Below are 20,624 nucleotides of genomic sequence, written 5' to 3'. Positions count from 1 at the left end.
ATCTCTACACTTTAAGCTGCACAGTCGTGTCTGATCCAGCATCAATGCTGCTCCATAAGTGACCAATGGACCAGTACCTCCAGAGAAGTTACTTCTGCTGGCCTTTCATTTCTTCCCCCTCCCCCGCACCCACCACTCCCCGCATCAAACAGTAGCAAAGTCTGTTACTGGCTTCAGGGATACACATTTGAAGGGCAGTCTAGAATCAATGCTAAACTCCAGAACCCGGTTTAGAAAGAGCAAAGCCACAAACTCATTTTCCCCCAAGTGTTGTACTACTACATTGTAGGCTTTCGAACAATTGGAAATATCATTTAATCTCAATTTTTATGGTCCACAAAAGTTAGGTGCTTTTAAAAATGGTTTGCTTTACTTACTTTTAACGTGCCTCTTTGCATCTGGGCCTGAATGACTGCTTGAAGCAACATAGCTACTGTTGCTCTTTGGTCTGTCAGAAGAGCCACTTCCCCCAGCAGAGCCAGAGTTTTCTGTGCTCCCAATGGACTTCATCCTAGGTGAGAAAAATATTTCAGATGCAGCTAAGAAAAATGTATCAAACATGCTCTATTCAATTCGTGAAAAAAATGAATCACCCTTATTTATACAGTTCTCAATGTTGACTGGATTCAGTGTAGATCACTGATGGAACCTGAAACCTCATCACCATTTCACATTCTCACACGCCACTGAAGCCAAAGGACTCGCATGCATCATAAATCTGCATATTTTCCAAATTGCAAATGGAGTCTGGGGGATAAGGCGAGAAATGTGCACTTCTCAACAGTTTTGAGAATGGAGCTTAATAATAAAGCTGGTTCACAATAGAAAGAATACCATGCTAGAAGAATTCTACAATCCAGACAGACACCATATTACGTGAAAGCTGGCCAACAGCTTGTCCATTGCACAGCATGTGTTCCCCTTCCCCAAAATGTTTTGGTGCAAGTCATGCCTCAACCATGCTCTAAATTCCAAATCACAACCCCCAACCCCCACCAATTAATTAAAATTTTTTTTTTTTTTTTTTTTTTTTAAAAAAGGCATGCAGTTATATTTACAGCCAGCATAGTTAGAGCCTAATTAATTATGAAGGTTTACAATGCTGAACTTACAAAACGATTAGTAAATAAAAATTACAAGCTAGATGATAAAAGACACTACTTCATTGGGAACAGTACAACTCAGCAATCACAGGCTTACTTCCTTTCATTAAATAACAAGGCGACTTATTCTTACTGCAGTAGAGATTGCTTTTGTATTTATAGTTTAAGAACTTCCACCATTTCTTCTGCATGGCTAAACATCCAGATGTAACCAAAGTGCCAAGCACTAGAGCTCAGTGTTCCATTACCACCACCACAAACCACAGATATTAAAGTGAGTTGGCTCCGAAGCATGATGCACAATATCAATTTAGATGACTTGATTCAGTAGTTCAACACAGGTCACTGATCACTGGAATAAGTCAAATAAATTTATCAAAACCATCCAGAGGAGCGCCCCATCACCAAAAGGATTAATGGTCAATAACAAAGCACAATTTTACAATGTGACCAGCATTGTACAAAACCAAAGGTGAATTGGAAAACAATTTATTATACTAGAAGCAAGAGGTGTTATCTATCATTAGCTGTAAATTAAGAGATCACAAATGCCACTACAGAATTCAATATCTGATCTACCCATATTCAAAAAAAGAAAAATTCCTCAACTAGATCATTGAAAAACACTTTCTATTCAGTGGTACAGACATAGCATTGCAGTAAGAAAGTGCTCAATGTATTTGCTATATAAAGCTCAGTTGTGACAAGTTACTTCATCTTCTAAATTTATCCCATTCCCTTTTGGAAGTTACTATTAAATCTGCTCCCACCACCCTTTCAGGCAGTGCATTCCAGGTCACAGCAACTCGCTGCATAAATTTTTTTCCCCTCCGGTCACCTCTTTTTGGCCAATTATCTTAAATCTGTGTCCTCGGGTTACTGACCCTTCCACCACTGGAAAAACTCTCTTTATTTACTCGATCAAAACCCTTCATGATTTTGCACGCCTCTACCAAATCACTCCTAAATCTTCTCTGCTCCAAGGAGAACAATCCCAGCTTCTATATTCTCTCTCATAATAACTGAAGCCCTCATCCCTGGTACTATTCTAATAAATCGCCTCTACACCCTCTATAAAAGCCTTGACATCCTTCCTAAAGTGTGGTACCTAGAATTGGCCACAATATTCCATCTGGAGCCTAACCAGTGTTTTATGAAGGTTTAGCATAACCTTCCTTGCTTTTGTACTCTGTCTCAATTTATAAAGCCAAGGATACTACACACCTTTTTAACAGCCTTCTCAACTTGTCCTGCCACCTTCAAAGATTTATGTACCTACACTCCCAGGCGTCTGTTTCTGCACCCCCTTTAAAAATTGTACCTTTTAGTTTATATTACCATGAGAGTTACATGGTTACACTCCTGATGATTTACATTCTTGCTGGAGAAGCACCTTACTTCCCCCCTCCCCAACTGAGATTAGAAATTGTGTTAACCTGCACCCTACCACTCCCTAGAATATAGCACCAGGCCATCCATCCATAAGCTGTTCCAACACATGCAATTTTCATTTTAAAAATGGAAAAAGAAAGACCTTCTGCTCCAATTTTTAGTGCACATGGTGTAGGAAGAATGCTTACTTGTGCTTTGCAAAGGGAGAACTTTGAAGGGCAGAGCCTGCAGTGCCATGCCTTCCTTGTTGGCGGAGAATGTTTCTGGGTGGTTTTGCAGAAGTATTTACATATGCCATTTTCACTTGACGACCTGAAGACAGAATCATTGATCAAACTTACATTTTTGGCATATTCTAACATCACATTGGCCAAGAATGTCTGCGGAGCCAATAAAATTTACATCATTCCCTGTTGCAATGATAATGAGGTTCTAATGGCATGTTTTAACTGACTGTGGTAATTTCATAATAGCAAAATACTGCGGATGCTGGAAATCTGAAACAACAGAAAACGCTGGAAAAACTCAGCAGGCCAGGCAACATCCGTGGAGAGAGAAACAGAGTTAACGTTTCAGGTCAAAGACCCTTCGACCTGAAACGTTGACTGTTTCTCTTTTCATGGATGTTGCCTGGCCTGCTGAGTTTTTCCAGCGTTTTCTGTTATTATGGTAATTTCATGTTATCTTCTCTACTCCAGTAGCAGGCACCAGTCAGAGAATTCTCTAGCAGTCAAATACAAACTATTTTACTGAATTTGCATTCATCTTGTCTTATGGACGTGTGGCGAAATATTAAGTTATAACTGGATGCCCAAGGTTAAAAACAGTGTAGGAACCCTAAGCAAATTGAGAATATCCTCCACCCATAACCCAAAAATGTAACATCTACAAACTAACAGTCATAAGGTTTAGATACTGTAGAGAAAGTGTAAAGCCTCTGGCTTGGAAATGATAGGATTTATGTTGTACTGGTTACTGGAATGAAGTCATTAAACAAATGAGGTCAACTCTCAAATCAGGTGTGTTTCAAGGTGATGTCTTAATTTAAATTCTAAACCAAAATTCTAAAGTGTTTAAAAAAACTCACAGAATTGCCTAGGCAGAAGGAAGTTCTTTGCATTGACCGAATAAGATTGACTGTAGTTGGAACACTAAGATCTTCACTTGGAATACAAAAGGTAGATTGATCAGGAATTGGTCTAAAATAGTCTTCTGTGGCAAAACCATTAAGTGACTTACATAATTGTCTGTAACCAATGTTATTACCTTTCAAGTTGGCTCTGGTTAAACAGAGCTAGATCGACAACATCGCGATCTGACGCGATGACGTCATCACGTGGGTCACGTGATGTCCCCTTCGGCAGGAAACGTGATGACGTCATGACGTCAGAGGTAGAGGGCAGGACCAGCCAGTCCTCGTGTGGATTGAAAGAGAAAAGACCTGTTTTGAGCTTCTCCTGTAGTTTCTTGTTTTGTAAAGTTCTTAGACAATAAATTCAGTTTGTTAACTTCCAGTAAGTTATAGATTCTTTGTTAGGAGTGCAGAGACTCCTACACTTCAGTACTTTCCTTTCTAAAAAGGTAAGGGTTGTTGCTCAGGAGATAATTTTACACTATGCCTTCATAACAAAGTGCATTGAACTACAAGTTACTTACATTATATAGACAATTGATGAGGTCACATTTGGAATAAGTGCAATTTTGTCCTCTGGACCTTCAAAATTTTGAACACTAATGTGAAAAATTCAGAGAATAAAAGGATAATTCTAGTCTTAAGATAGAAAGAAAGACTTGCATTTATATAGCGCCTTTCACGACCACCGGACATCTCAAAGCACTTTTCAGCCAATGAAGTACTTTTGAAGTGGAGTCACTGTTGTAATGTGGGAAACGTGGCAGCCAATTTGCACACAGCAAGGTCCCACAAACAGCAATGTGCTAATGACCAGATAATCTGTTTTTTTTTTAATGTTGGTTGAGGGATGAATATTGGCCGGGACACCGGGGATAACTCCCCTGCTCTTCTTCGAAATAGTGCCATGGGATTTTTTACGTCCACCTGAGCGCGCAGACAGGGCCTCGGTTTAACGTCTCATCCGAAAGACGGCACCTCCGACAGTGCAGCACTCCCTCAGCACTGCACTGGAGTGTCAGCCTAGCTTTATGTGCTCAAGTCCCTGGAGTGGCACTTGAACCCACAACCTTCTGACTCAGAGGCGAGTGTGCTACCAACTGAGCCACAGCTGACACCAAGTGTAGTCTTAAGGTTTAGGGGGCGGGGGGTTATTGTACCAGGGCGCGCAGTGGTACTTTAGCAGCCCCCCCCCCCCAAGCAGCTTGAGTGCTAGAATTGGCCTCAGAGCCCCTGGAGGCTATCTAGCAACCCCTGCTTGAAGGTGTGTGGGATCTGATTGGGGAACAAGCCTGGGGGCTCTGACCCGTGTGGCTCTGTACACCACCTGGTGCAGTAACCCACAGGAAGGTCAAACAAATTAAGCAAAACAGGACATACAGTATATATATTTTTTAAAATTAAAAGTAAAGATTCAGGGATATCATGACCCAGGTTTTTTCTTTAAAAGTGCCGAGTGTGATAAAAAAAGGTAAATTAATGTGGGCTGTAAGTGCAGAACTTTAGGACAATTTCAAAATTAAAAATCTTCACCCAAGACAAGTTTAGAAGGAAATAGTTCCCCTCTTCTCAGGTGTGGCTACGGGGAATAGATCGTAAAATAAAACACGTAATGAAATTTAGATAAATGCCTGGAAAGATTGGCACAATATCAGTTTCGGAAAGGGACTGGAGGTTGTAACAATTTCAAACAGCGATGAATAGTGCGGTGTTAATCATGATGGTTCCTTAACTTACCGGGACCCTGGAAATGTTGTACCAAGAGAGGCAACTGGGTAAACAATCTACATCTCAAGTCACTACTGACTTGAGTATATAATCTAGCTTGACAGTTCAGTACAGCACTGAGGGGATGTTGAGTTTTTGGAGGTGCCATCTTTTGGACGAGACGTTAAACTAGCTTACATGGAAATAAAAGATCCATGGCAGTATTTAAAAGAATGAAAGAAGTTCTCTTGGTCAACATTTCTCCCTCAAAAAGCACTCAAGCAGATTATCTGGTCAGTCATTCATTTGTTGTTTGTATGGGCCTGTGTGGGGATTGGCTGACATGTGTGCCTATGAAACATCAGTGACCAACTTCAAAACATAATCTATTGGTTATAAAGTGCTTTGGGATGTCCCAACTACAGGAGGAGGCTCTATAGCAGTGCAAAATTTGGTGTACGCAATACAAATAAGAAAAAAAATTGCAAATGCTTAAAATCTGCAATAAAAATACAAAATTCTAGAAATAAGCAGGCCAGTCAGCATCTGTAAAGAGGAAAGACAGCTCCATGTCTCAGGTGTATGACCCTTCCTCAGAAATGAAAACAGCCAATACCTCAAACATTAACATGTCTTTCTTCTTTACAGATCCTGATTGATCTACTGCGTGTTTCAATACTCTGTTTTTGATACTTCCAATGCTGAATTGAATGAGTAGTCCAATTCAGAGTCCCATCCTATTCACACCTGCAAAAGACAGGATGTGACAGTTGCACTTAATACTTTAAATAGTTTTCAAATAACAAATACCATCTTTCAAGTGAAGAGTGTCATTTTGGCTCATTTGTTACTTGAACAAAATGAAAGCACACATTTCATGTTTTGTAGCATGCACCTTCATGCTTGCATGACAGGAACAAAAAACCCACAAACAGGAAAATGTGAAAAAAAAGTGGAGCACCTCCCCCCGCAACAATTTGCATTTAGATATTTTATCCCAATACCAATTTGCTCATGTTAAAATTCCGATTCACAAAATGTTAGCCACAAGCATTTGTAGAATGAGGTGTTATATACACATTTACCTGAACATAACCAGAAACGGACGTACAGAAATGGTTTTGTTAATGAGAGTTGAGCGTACATTAAATGGCTGACTAAATATAATTTTAACCCAGTTCAAATATATTCATTTGAAATAATTACTTCAAATATAGCCCACTAAAAACTCTTGTAAATTACACTGCATTTACTGTGTTATCTTTGAGTTTTGTAAGCCCTGGTTTTATGATATGCTAAAAATTGGGGTTGGGCTTGCCCATGGTGTGGGTGCCAATATCACGGGGGACAAGCCTTGCTAAACTTGCTATTACAAGATAAGCACACAGCATCCAAGGTGTCTTTGGACCTGCAGGTGAGGTCACATCCTGTGGCACCCCCATCCAGATCATGCAGCAGTACAGCCTAACCTTACTAGGTGGAACTGGGATTGCAGCAGCTACTTGGCACTTTAAATTGAAGTGCAGCATAGCAAACGCGAGGATTGTGCAAAAGATTAGTCCCAAGGAACCCCAATAATATAGGCTCCAAAAACCAAAGCAGGAGGGTTTCGCCCTGAAACATTAACTCTGTTTCTCTCTCCATGGATGTTGCCTGGCCTGCTGAGTTTTTCCAGCGTTTCCTGTTTTTATTTCGGATTTCCAGCATCCGCAGTATTTTGCTATTGTACATTTTATTTAAATTCATCTCAAGTGCGTGTTAAGTATGAGGTAGGTGAAGAACCCAATTATAGGAGGGCGCCTGTCTACAGTGACTACCAAACTCCAGATTCAATAATATATTAATGATTCAAATTTGAACCATTGCATTGCTATAATGGCTTGCCAATATAAATGTTTCATGGCCTACATTTAAAAAAGGTGAGCACCATACTAAGTTCACACTGACCTTTGGGCTTATTAGCATGTGCAGAACTAATGCTTTGTGTCAATATTTTCAGTTTCTGTTCTCTTTCGTCGTAAAGCCTCAGATACAGCACACGCCATGATTCATATTCATAGGGCTCCTCACTTTTGAAATCTTTTTTACAATGCTTCATCCAGAAATGGCCAGTCTGTTCAATAAAGGTCTATTTAAGATAAACAAACACAAAGCACCCAAGGAGCTCATCAAAAAGATGGTACAAGTCATTCAATGAGCATCCAGCTTTCGCACTTTATTTCCATCAATCATGTAGACACATTGTAAACTCAAGTACTGAATATGGAATTGAAAAAATAAAAAACATAAATTACTGTGATTTACCAGAGAATGGATAGCAGGTTGATGCTTCAATCTCTGATGTTTCAACTATACACTAGAGTGCAGGCACATTTTATTACTGTTTGTTACATAGTTATGTTGGGACTACATTGTACAAGTGTACTAACAATCAAATCAAGTGTAGCAGCACTACGACACTGGGAAAGTAGTGCACAGGCGCCGCACAGAGCACTTGGAAATATCACCCCGCACCATGCGGCAGGCAGGCATTACAACAAATAAAACAGTCGTTTCTAAGTACAAACTACTGAGTCCAGAGGCGTCTTTACAAAGCACTACGAGCACTAGAAGACATAACATGGCGGCAGCGGTATAAGTGAGTAAAACTTATGCAAATAAAAAAGATATCAGATTGAAGAAAGAAATTTAAAAGTAAACTCTGCAGCGTTTTAACCGCAAATCATACGGGCAGCTAAAATGGCGGCGTCCAATGCACTGACTGCGAATATGCTCCCCATCATGAACTGGGAAGCCGACAATATCGTGGAAGCTTTTCGGAAATTTAAGCAAAAATGCGAGCTTACATTTAAAAGTTTCCTGAAAGGCTCCTCCGATGAGGAAAAAGTCAGCTACATTCTACTGTGGGTGGGAGAAAAAGGCTTAGATCTCTATAACAGCTGGAGTTTATCCGAAGAGGATAAAATGAACCCTACGGAGATTTATGAAAAGTTCAGTAACCATCTCGAGCCTAAATCAAACCACCGCATACACAGGTATAAATTCCAAAGCTCAAGACAGGAACCTGGTGAAACGGCTGACAATTTCCTGACGAGATTAAAAAACGAAGCCAGCAAATGCAAATTTACGGAACTGGAAGAAAGGCTGGTAGACCAATTAATATGGGGATCAGCACATACAGAAGTGCAAAAAGAACTAATAGGAAAAGAAAAGCTTGGAATATCAGAAGCCATAGCTACAGCGAGGGCTCACGAAGCCACAAAACAACAGATGAAAACGCTGAATACTCATACAGCTGACGTGCGGACAACTCCCGAACCGGATCACAGAGTAGATGCAGTGCACGAAAAGCACAGCACACAAAAACAAGTAGATGACAGCGGGAAGAATACGTGTAGAAAATGCAGAAGACAACACGACTACACAGACAGAAGAAAATGCCCAGCGTATGGAACAAGCTGCAACACGTGTGGTAAAGCAAACCACTGGCAAAAGATGTGCAGAGCTAAAAGAGGAGGGGCTACACACCAAAAGCAGAGGTGGACAGCAGAACCAACAAAAGAAAAACAAAATCCATACCATGGGTGAGCAAGATGACGAAGACTGCGGGTACGACAAAGCTCTGAACATTGAAACCATAAAGGTTCTCTTACACGAAACATCCAGAGCGGAAAGCACCCCAAAGAAAGAATGGCACACTATCATCCAGATTAAAAAGAGGATCGAAGGACAGCCCACAACCGTCAATCTAAAAGTAAAGTTGGACACAGGAACTCAGCAACATCCTTCCACTGAGGCTATACCAGAGGATCTTCCCCGAAAACTTGGGCGAAGATAGATACCCGAAAAGAGGATGTTTAAAAGCAAACAACGTCACGCTGACAGCGTATGGGGGGAGCGAGATCAGACAACTCGAAACAACCTATATAAAAAAAGGAACACAAAAGCAGAAACATCAACTGCATGTTCTATGTGACCGACTCAGAGGGACCGGCGATCCTGGGATTAAACAGCTGCGAGAAGCTGGGGTTAATCTCGGTAAACCACGAACTAACAAAAACATCACTGAAAGTCGACAGCAACACCCCACTGGAGAATCGTCCACAAATCATGGACACGAAACATTTGATGGACATGTATCCAGAGTGTTTTGAGGACACTGTAGGATGCTTCGGGGAATTCAAGTACCATATAACAATAGATCCAGAGGTAAAACCAGTCATCCACGCTCCAAGAAAAATACCCATCGAGCTAAAAGAAAAATTATACACCGAACTAAAAGAAATGGAAGAGAAAGAAATAATCGCAAAGGTCACAGAACCCACAGACTGGGTAAACTCGATTGTGGTACGGGAAAAGCCGAACGGGCGGCTCAGAATCTGTCTGGACCCCAAAGACTTAAACCAGGCAATAAAGCGGGACCACTACCCCACACCAACATTAGAAGAAATCACACCAGCACTGGCAGGAGCCAAAGTCTTCTCCAAACTGGATGCCAGAAACAGCTACTGGAACGTAAAACTGGACGAAGAATCAGCTAACCTGACAACTTTTAATACACCATTGGGGCGTTATAAATTCCTGCGGCTGCCATTCGGGTTGAAAGTCAGCCAAGACATCTTCCAACAAAACATCGATGAAACATACAAAGGCTGTGAAGGAGCCATTGGAATCGCTGATGACATCCAAGTTTACGGAACAAATGAAAGAGACCACGACGTGCACTTGCACGAGGCCATGGAGCGTACCAGAACGGCTGGCATCAAGCTGAACGCCGAGAAGTGCATCGTTAAAAGTACGAAATGCAAATTTTTTGGCCTGATCTACACACCGGAGGGTGTCAAGCCTAATCCTGAAAAGGTCGAGGCGATAGCAGAGATGAAACCACCAAACGACAAGAAGGAGCCGAGAAGCTACCTCAGCTTGGTCCAGTATATGAGCTCTTTCATCCCGAACATGTCAGACTACACAGCGAACCTAAGAGAATTACTAAAAGACACCGAATACCAATGGTCAGAATCCCATGAGAGGAACTTCAAACACCTAAAGGAATTATTATGTAAAGAAACCAGCCTGTCTTATTACGATAGAAAAAAACCTGTCACCCTACAGGTAGATGCCTCTACCAGGGGGCTAGGGGCAGCCCTCGTGCAGGAAGGAAAACCAATAGCTTTCGCATCGAAGGCATTGACATCAGCAGAGACAAGATACACAAACATCGAAAGAGAGCTATTGGCAGTAGTATACGGATGCGAAAAGTTCCACACCTACTTATACGGAAGAAAATTCGAGGTAGAGTGACCATCGTCCACTCGAACAAATTTACAAGAAAAACCTAAGCAAGGCCCCAGCAAGACTGCAAAGGTTACTGTTAAGACTCCAAAGTTACGACTTCGAATTAAAATACCGGCCAGGAAAAGAAATGGCACTGGCAGATGCATTGTCTCGATTGTCACCACACAAAAAACACGAGATGAAGGGCCGGACAGTAAAAATACACCACCTCGTAAATGTTACTCCCACAAAGCTTAGCCAAATTCAAGAGGAGACTGGTAAAGAAGAGTTGCTACTACTCATGCAACAGGTAATACAGGGGTGGCCGGAGAAGATCCAGCAGGTCCAAAACCAAATCCGACAGTACTGGACAATCAGAGACGACATCTCGGTGGAGGACAGTGTTCTCCTTGCTGGCTCAAGAATCATAATACCAAAAACGATGCAAACGGAACTTCTCCGCTTAATACACCAAGGCCATATGGGGATGGAGAAATGTAAACTAAGAGCCAGATCAGCTGTGTACTGGATAGGCATGTGCAAAAGCATAGAACAAATGGTCTCCACATGCTGCATATGCCAGAAATACTGAAACACACAGCAGAAGGAGGAGATGATTCAAATGGAAGTACCCCCCGAGACCATGGCACACGGTCAGAACAGATCTGTTCCTGTGCAACCAGGAGTGGTACATCATAGTAGCAGACTACTACTCAAAATTTCCTTTTGTCAGAAGGATAAACAACATGAGAGCCACAACAATCACAAAAATTGCAAAAAACTTATTCGCAGAACAGGGCATCCCAGAGAAGGTCATCTGCGACAATGGGACACAATTCACCTCCAGCGAATTCAGAGCACTGGCTGGAAAATACGGATTTAAAATATTTACCTCATCCCCACATTACCCAAGGGGACACGGATTTATTGAAAGACAGATCCAAACAGTCAAAAGAGCTCTCATTAAAAGCAAGGAGATGGGAGAAGACCAAGACCTCGCCCTTTTGGCAATCAGATCGACACCTTTGAGAGCAGACTCAAAATCACCAGAACTACTAAACGGTAGAAAATACAAAACAACTCTACCAGCAAAGATATATCCTCCCCAGGACCAAGAGGACGTTCGGCAGAAGCTGATGGAAACACAAGCTACGGGGAGCACACACTATAACAAGCATGCAAAACCACTACCGGAGCTGCTAAATGGGCAATCAGTGCATATACAAGATCCGTTGTTGAGAACATGGAGTCCAGCCAAGGTTATTGGAAAAGCAGATGCTCCAAGATCTTACTTGGTAGAGACAGAACCTGGAAACCAATACAGGCGAAACAGGATCCATATCAGACCCTCACCTGAAGCTGTCAAACAGCAGACAACATTGACAGCAGTTACAGTACCAGACACAGAAAACAATATAACGCCAGAAACAAACACCTCAAATACAACAACTGCAAACATGCACTCTCCAGAGCCAAACATGACAGCACCGGCAACAAGAAAAGAACACACCAAAACACCGCAGAAAGGAATAGTTACAGCCAAGTCCACAAGATGGAGGAGTAACATACAACCACCTGAGCGGTATTGCGAATAATTATAAAGACAATTATAATTCGCACAGAACAGTAAAATAACATGGACAAATATCTATATAAATTGAGCAAAGAAAGCTCACGTTCTGTATTTTGTTAACGTTATTCAACTGGAAACATTGTAAAATAGAAAATTGATGTAATTAGTTTTGTTGGGAAAGAGGGATGTTACATAGTTATGTTATGTTGAGACTTCATTGTACAAGTGTACTAACACTCAAATCAAGTGTAGCAGCACTACGATGCTGGGAAAGTAGTGCGCAGGCGCCGCACAGAGCACTTGGAAATATCACCCCGCACCATGCGGCAGGCAGGCATAACAACAAATAAAACAGTAGTTTCTAAGTACAAACTACCCAGTCCAGAGTCGTCTTTACAAAGCACTACGAGTGCTAGAAGACATAACACTGTTATTTGATAACTGCTTTTAATGTATAAAAAGCATGAAGATGCTTTTACAAGTGACTCTCATTCATTTTGGTTCCATCAATTTAAGCTGTCATCATGCTGTTTACTGTGCAATGTATTCCCTCTCCTCATGTACATATTCTTCAGGCATTAGGAAACATCATGCAATTTATTTTGAAGTATGGTGATGCACTTTAATTCAATACAATCAAAGATTTATGTTTTATGCCCGAATACCTTTGGAGAATGTTTTCTTCAGCCATTAAATTAATTATTGGTTAAAACCCATTTCACAAAAATTTGTTCGGGTTTCAAAAAAAAAAAAAAACCATCACTTATATCTAGCTAAACATATACTTGATTTTCTAGACAGTGAAACATTAAGAACACCTCCCTGTGATTATCCTAAAATGATATTTAAAGATCAAGCCAAAGTATCAACAGCATTTACTGCGCTTAAAATGTGTACACAAGTTAAAATAAAAACTTGTTTAACCAGTTAAACAAAATTAATAGTTCACCATCTGATTTCCCTCCATCCTTGCTCATCATCTACCTGGTGACATGGCCAAGATCAAGAGCTCACTACTAGATCTCAACACTCCCCATTACATTTTATGTTCTTCTGATCATCTGTGAGCAAAGACACATACAAGGCACAAATTTATTTTGTAAGAACATTGCCCACCTCCCCAAAAAATGTAGGGAGAAGAGCGGATTAAAAAAATACATTAAGCTTTCAGAAATCTGGGAAATACTCTCAGCTACTGTGCATTTCAGACAGCAAAAATAATCTGATCTTCAGTCAATGAATTAACCACATTTAACAGATTGCTTCTTTATTTCCCCAATTACTCCTCTGTTCTTACTGTAGGAAGCAACAACTAGTATTTATATAGCACCTTTAATGCAGTAAAATGTCCCAAGGCGCTACACAGGAGTATTGTAAGACAAAAAATATAACCGAGCCACATAAGGAGAAATTAGGGCAGGTGACCAAAAGCTTGGTCAAAGAGGTAGGTTTTAAGGAGCATCTTAAAGGAGGATAGAGAGGTAGAGAAGCAGAGGGGTTTAGGAAGGGAATTCTAGAGCTTAGGGCCTAGGCAACAGAAGGCACAGCTACCAAAGGTTGAGCGATTATAAACAGGGATGCTCAAGAGGGTAGAATTAGAGGAGCGCAGATATCTCGGGGGGGGGGGGGGGGTTGTGGGGCTGAAGGAGATTAGAGATAGGAAGGGGCGAGGCCATGGAGGGATTTGAAAACAAGGATGAGAATTTTGAAATCGAGGCGCTGCTTAATCGGGAGCCAATGTAGGTCAGCGAGCACAGGGGTGATGGGCGAACGGGACTTGGTGCGAGTTAGGACACGAGCAATCGAGTTTTGGATGACCTCAAGTTTACGTAGGCCAGCCAGGAGTGCGTTGAAAGAGTCAAGTCTAGAGGTAACAAAGGCATGGATGAGGGTTTCAGCAGTGGATGAGCTGAGGCAATTGCGGAGATGGGCAATGTTACGGAGGTGGAAGTAGGCGGTCTTTGTTATGCTGTGAATGTGGTCGGAAGCTCATTTCACTGTCAAATACGACACCAAGGTTGTGAACAACTGGTTCAGCCTCAGACAGAGGTTAAGGAGAGGGATGGAGTCAGTGGCTAGGGAACAGAGTTTGTGGCAGGGACCAAAAACAATGGCTTTGCTCTTCCCAATATTTAATTGGAGAAAATTTTTGCTCATCCAGAACTGGATGTCGGACAAGCAGTCTGACAATTTAGAGACCGTGGAGGGATCGAGAGAAGAGGTAGTGAGGTAGAGCTGGGTGTTGTCAGCATACATGTGGAAACTGACGCTGTTTTTTTGGATATGTCGCCAAGGGGCAACATGTTGATAAGAAATAGGAGGGGGCCAAGGATAGATCCTTGGGGGACACCAGAGGTAATGATGCGGGAGCAGGAAGAGAAGCCATTGCAGGTGATTCTCTGGCTACGATTAAATAGATAAGAATGGAACCAGGCGAGTGCAGTCCCACCCAGCTGGACAATGGTGGAGAGGCGTTGGAGAAGGATGGAGTGGTCAACCGTGTCAAAGGCTGCAGACAAGTCAAGAAGGATGAGGAGGGATAGTTTACCTTTGTCAGTCACAAAGGATGTCATTTGTGACTTTGACGAGAGCTTTTTCGGTACTATGGCAGGAGCAGAAACCTGATTGAAGGGATTCAAACATGGAATTGCGGGAAAGATGGACATGGATTTGGGAGGTGACAACACACTCAAGGACTTGAGGGGAAAGGGAGGTTGGAGATGGGGCGGTAGCTTACAAGGACAGAGGGATCAAGGTTTGTTTTTTTGAGGAGAGGGGTGATGACGGCAGATTTGAGGCAGAGGGGGACAGTACCTGAGGAGAGAGAACTGTTAACAATATCAGTTAACATGGGAGCCAGAAAAGGAAGTTGGGTGGTCAGTGGTTTGGTGGGAATAGGGTCGAAGGAGCAGGAGGTGGGTCTCAGACAAGATGAGTGCAGAGAAGTCATAAGGGGAGATCGGATAGAAACTGGAGAAAGATGAGTTCAGGGCTAGGGCAGGGGGGAACCTTAGAGGAAGTTTGGCCCAGTGGGCCAAACCTTAAAAAAGTTCTACTGTCTACAGCATATATCTGGTCCACCACTATATACCATGTTATAACTTGAATATTTTGTGCTATGTATGTCAAAAATACAAGAAACAAATGGTAACTCTAAAAATAATATAGGTTTATATTTATTTAAAAAGGGAGATAGAACTATTCCAGGGAACTATAGGCCAGTTAGCTTATCGTCAGTGGTAGGAAAGGTAATGGAAGCTTTACTCAGAGTAATAGAAAAACCCATCTAGAAACTGAAAATATAATAAGGAGCAGGAGTAGGCCATTCATCCCCTTGAGCCTATTCCGCCATTCAATGAGATCATGGCTGATCTGCGATCTAACTCCATATACCTACCTTTGGCCCATATTCCTTAATACCTTTGGTTAACAAAAAGTTATCAATCTCCAATTGAAAATTAACAATTGATCTAGCATCAATTGCCGTTATAATAAAGAGTAGTCAGCACGGATTTCTCGGGGGTCGTTCGGCCCGACTGCCTGCCTCTCTTCCGCGGCTATGTTCGCTCCCGGGTGGCCCTGGAGATGGAGCACGCGGTGTCCACCAGCACGCTCGAGGCCTTCCGCGACCGGTGGGCACTGCAGTGACTGGAGTGCATCATCACACCCGGGAACAAAATTTTAATTTAATTTGTTAAGGTTCCGTTAAAGTTTTTTTTGTTAAGTTACAGTTCTTTTATTGGTTGTGCCCCTTTAAAAAGGGGGAATATGCTGAACTTTAAATTGGCAATTGCCAGGATGAAGAAGAGTCAGCACAGATTTTTAAGGGGAAGGTCATGCTTGACCAACCTTATTGAATTCTCCAACCCCCTCTTTGTCCCTAATTTGTCATACTGCTTGTCCAATACCCAGTACTGGATGAGCCAACATTTCCTCCAACTAAATATTGGGAAGACCAAAGCCATCGTCTTTGGTCCCCACCACAAACTCCGTTCCCTAGTCACTGACTTTATCCCTCTCCCTGGCCACTGTCCGAGACTGAATCAGACCGTTCGCAACCCTGGCATCCTATTTGACCCCAAGATGAGCTTCTGACCACATATCCTCTCCATCACCAAAATCGCCTACCTCCACCTCCGTAACATCGCCTGACTCCTCCCCTGCCTCAGCTCAACTGCTGAAAACAGAGGTTATCTCAGAGGAAAGAGATTAAGTTACAGAAACCAGAACACTCAAATTTATGACATATATGAAATTAAGGCAGGAATTTTCTTTACCTGGGCGGGTCTGATGCGGGCGGTGTCCGTGGGGTCGCGGCCCCGTTGCCGACTCCATCCTGCTGTTGAAAATGAACTTACCTTAATGGGGCCTATTGAGCCCGTCCAGCGCATTACCCGGCCCAATGAGATGGAGCGGCTCTGGTGACGTCATTCATGACACGTTATCTGCCGGGATCTTTAAAAAGGGACCATGGCCACATTATATTTGATGTTTTATCCAACATAGTGCTGTCAGTGCACTACAGCATTGGAGTGCTGCAAACACTGACAATGACTGCACAGAGGCAGAGGGCTGCACCCAGGTTCACCGACGACTCTCTCCATATGCTTATGGAGGGAGTCAGAACACGCAGGGAAGTCCTCTTCCCTTCCGATGGGCGGAAGAGACCTCCCCAGGAGGCCAAGACAGCCTGGTTGCAGTTTGCAGAAGAAGTCACAAGTAGGGATGAGGTCACAAGGACCTGGGTGCAGTGCCGCAAACGTTTCAATTACCTCATGAAATCAGGAAATGTTAGTACAAAGCCACACTCAACTGCATCCTGCTGTGCCTCTCATCACATCCCCATCACTCTGCCTTCCCAACTCTACTCCTGCACATCCTTACTCACACCAACTTAGCTTGCATGTCCACCCATCCCTCTCTATCTACATGATCACATCCCCATCTCACTAGCCACCCCTCACACTCATCCTAGTGCAATCATACCAACTAACACCACACAAGGGTAGCCACTTGGGTGTTTTATCCAATATTTATGCAAAGTTTCTGTTAATGTGGTGTCAAACATAAAAATATTTATTTTTCAACACTTTGCGGTCTTGGACAGATTTGTGCACCCCTTTGGAAGTGTAAAGTTCACTAAATCTGGCCGTGATGAGGCCATCCCTGGCCTCCCAGGAAGCAATGTGCTCGGGTGCTGATGCCCTGTGTCCTGTGCAGCATCAGGTGATTGCGGAGAAGGTTGGTGGCGTTGTTGTTGGTGCTGCTGGTGTTGGGGCTGTAATGATCAATAACATGTCATTCTATAGTGGACACTAGGTGGAGCTGTATATAGATGTATGTATATAAGACTACACTACCCAGCTGTAGGTACATTAAGACTACATTACCCATGAGGCACTAAGCTACCCACAAGGCAGCAGTCAAGATGGATGCCTCTACAGATACTGTACCTAGTCCACATGTGCTTAATAAAAAAGTGTCTAGCAAAAGCTAGCTGTGTTCATAATAAGAATGTCTATTTATTAATGAACATAAGATGGTACCAGGAGTAAATTGTGAAAAGCGACATGGAGAATTTGAAGCCACTAGAGCGTTTGAAACTCACAGGAAATATCGACTACAATTGGCAGACTTTTAAACAACAATTCGAACTCTACATGGCAGCCATCGGATTCGGTACGAAGCCAGACGCAAGGAAGATAGCGTTGCTGCTTACGGTTGCAGGCCCACAGGCGATAGAGGCATTTAATACATTACCTGCCAAATGGTGTGTTGAAGGTACAGTATTTGGTGCTCTCTTCATCCCGTTTTAGTTGCCAAAATCCTTGTGAGGCATTGAGCTTTGTAAAGTATCTGGCACCTGACATTTCACTGGTGATTTCTTCTCGCTTGGGAATCTGGTAGTGTTCACGTTTTATGTTTGCATTTAAGTCCTTTGGATCCATGCATATTCTTAGATCATTGTTCTTTTTCTTTACACATACCATGGAGTTAACCCAGTCTGTTGGCTCTTCGACTTTCCTGATGACTCCTAGTGTGGTCATTCTGTCCAGTTCATTCTTGAGCCGGTCACGCAGGGGTGCTGGAACTCTTCGTGGAGCATGTACCACTGGCTGAGCATCCTGCTTTAGCTGGATCTTGTAAGTGAATGGTAGGACTCCAAATCCTTTGAACACATCCTGGAAATTATTCACTACAGAATCCACCGAGTCATCTGGTCTGCTTATGGCACAGTTTATACGGTAGACTCTTTTGACCAGTTCTAAGTCCTCACAAGCTTTGTCACCCAGTAGTGAATCAAGCCTTTCAGCCACAACAGAAAACATGAGATGATGCACTTTGTCTTTGACTGTCACTTTAAGTCTGCATACACCTAAGCTATCTATTTTCTGTCCATTATAGTTCTTCAGTAGTACTGACTTTTTCTGTATTTTGGGCTTTTCTTTCATATTGTTAATGTCACTCATACTGATTAAGTTTGCTTTTGCCCCAGTGTCTAGTTTCAAGGTAACTAATGCTCCATTTACCTGCAGTGGGATCATCCATTGTCAACAAAGCCAAGTGTCAGTTTGGCGTCCAGGAAGTCACTTTCCTAGGAGATAATCTATCTGGTAAAGGAATAGAGCCAGATATGGAAAAAGTAAACGCCATACTCAAAATGCCCCGACCCACTGACAAAAAAGGAGTGCCACGCATCATGGGGATGATAAACTTCATTGGAAAGTTCATTCCTAACTTGTCAGCCAAGACAGCCTGTCTGCAAGACCTGCTACATAAAACAAATGAGTTCGCATGGACAGAAAGACACGAACAAGAGTGGATAAACCTCAAAACAGTGCTGCCAACCATACCTGTATTCATCTTCTTTGACCCAACAAAGAGAATCAAAGTGTCAATGGATGCATCAAAAGATGGCCTAGGTGCGGTCTTGCTACAAGCAGAGGGTGAAGATTGGAAGCCTGTTGCCTATGCCTCCAGGTCTATGACTGATACTGAGTGTCGATACGCCCAGATTGAAAAGGAATGTCTAGGCTTGGTAGTTGGACTAGAAAAGTTTCATGGCTACATATATGGACTTCCCACCTTCACAGTTGAGACAGACCACAGCCCTCTGGTTGCCATCATTAAAAAAAACCTGAATGAGATGTCTCCAAGGATTCAACAACTCATGATGAAGCTGCAAAGATATGGCTTTGAACTGATTTACACACCAGGCAAATACATAGTGTTAGCAGATGCACTATCCCGAGCACCCACAATGAGTCATGTGAGCTTTACTGAAGACGTGGGTGTTCATGTGAGTATGGTCACTGCTGCGCTGCCCGTGTCAGACACAAAATCAAAGCAAATAGCAGAAGAAACAGTAAAAGATACAGTATTACAAACAGTAATAGAGAACATTCATCATGGTTGGCCAAAAGGTTCCTGTCCAAAATATTTTCACATAAGGTCAGAATTGAGTGTCGCAAGTGGACTATTACTAAAACAGCACAGAATAGTCATTCCACAGGCTCGACGTCAAGACATGCTCAAAAGGATTCATGGGGGACACCTCGGAATTGAAAAATGCAAAAGGAGAGCAAGAGACACTGTTTATTGGCCTGGCATAAATAAGGACATTGAGAACATGATAGGCAAATGTGAGACATGTCAGAAACACCAAAACAAACAAGCAAAGGAACCAATGATAGTAGCTGACATACCAACAGCAGCATGGCAAAAGGTTGGTCTGGACCTTTTTCATTTAAATGGTAAAGACTATCTAATAGTGATTGACTACTATTCTAACTATCCTGAGATGGCGCTGCTCTCAAGCACCACAGCAAGCAGTGTCATAATGCATGTGAAATCCATCTTTGCCAGACATGGAATTCCCAGGATTGCCGTTAGCGACAATGGTCCGTGCTTCAACTGTAAGGAGTGGCAACAGTTTGCAGCACATTATGACTTTCAGCACATCACATCCAGTCCTTTGTATGCTCAGTCAAATGGTAAGGCAGAGAAAGGTGTTCAAGTTCTCAAGCAGCTACTGAAGAAAGCGACAGTAAGCAAGTCTGATCCTTATCTCGCCCTGCTGAGCTACCGAGCCTCACCTTTAGACTGTGGTTCTTCACCTGCTGAACTACTAATGGGTTGCAAGTTGCGTACCATGCTACCCTGCTGTGCAAAAGAACAGCAAAGTGAGGAACTGAGACAGAGACTTCAACTGTCAAAGCTGAAACAGAAATCATACTATGACAAGTCATCCAAAACTCTGAAACCATTGACAAGGGATGATGTTGTCAGGATTGAGGATCCAGATGCATGGAACAGGAAAGCTACAGTTCTTGAGGAAGTAGGACCAAGGTCATACACTGTTAGAACTGAGAAAGGACAGATTCTCATGAGGAACCGCCGTTCCGTCCTAAAAACACAAGAGACTATACAAGAGCAGATTGAT

General features: G+C 42.5%; 1 protein-coding gene and 1 long non-coding RNA gene across 6 annotated transcripts in view; one reads left to right on the top strand and one right to left on the bottom strand.

Moving 5' to 3' along the window:
* The window catches only part of eloal (elongin A, like), a 124,948-nt gene that overhangs the window by 39,631 nt on the left and 64,693 nt on the right, over nt 1-20,624 (bottom strand). For all 5 annotated transcript variants that reach the window (XM_085996484.1, XM_085996483.1, XM_085996480.1 and 2 more), the window contains 3 exons: nt 7,282-7,462; nt 2,684-2,807; nt 378-511 (listed from right to left, as the gene is read on the bottom strand). In XM_085996484.1, the coding sequence (XP_085852610.1) occupies nt 378-511; nt 2,684-2,807; nt 7,282-7,462 (439 nt within the window). The remainder of the gene's footprint in view (nt 1-377; nt 512-2,683; nt 2,808-7,281; nt 7,463-20,624) is intronic.
* LOC147112330 (uncharacterized) overlaps nt 1-20,624 on the top strand; it is a 57,169-nt gene that overhangs the window by 2,688 nt on the left and 33,857 nt on the right. The window lies entirely within an intron of this gene.

Source organism: Somniosus microcephalus, chromosome 9 (genome assembly GCF_052327205.1).
Source record: "Somniosus microcephalus isolate GS21.2 chromosome 9, FLI_Smic_1.0, whole genome shotgun sequence".
Lineage (NCBI taxonomy): Eukaryota > Metazoa > Chordata > Chondrichthyes > Squaliformes > Somniosidae > Somniosus > Somniosus microcephalus.
The sequence above is the reverse complement of the archived record's forward strand: the minus strand, read 5'-3'. Positions and strand labels throughout refer to the sequence as shown.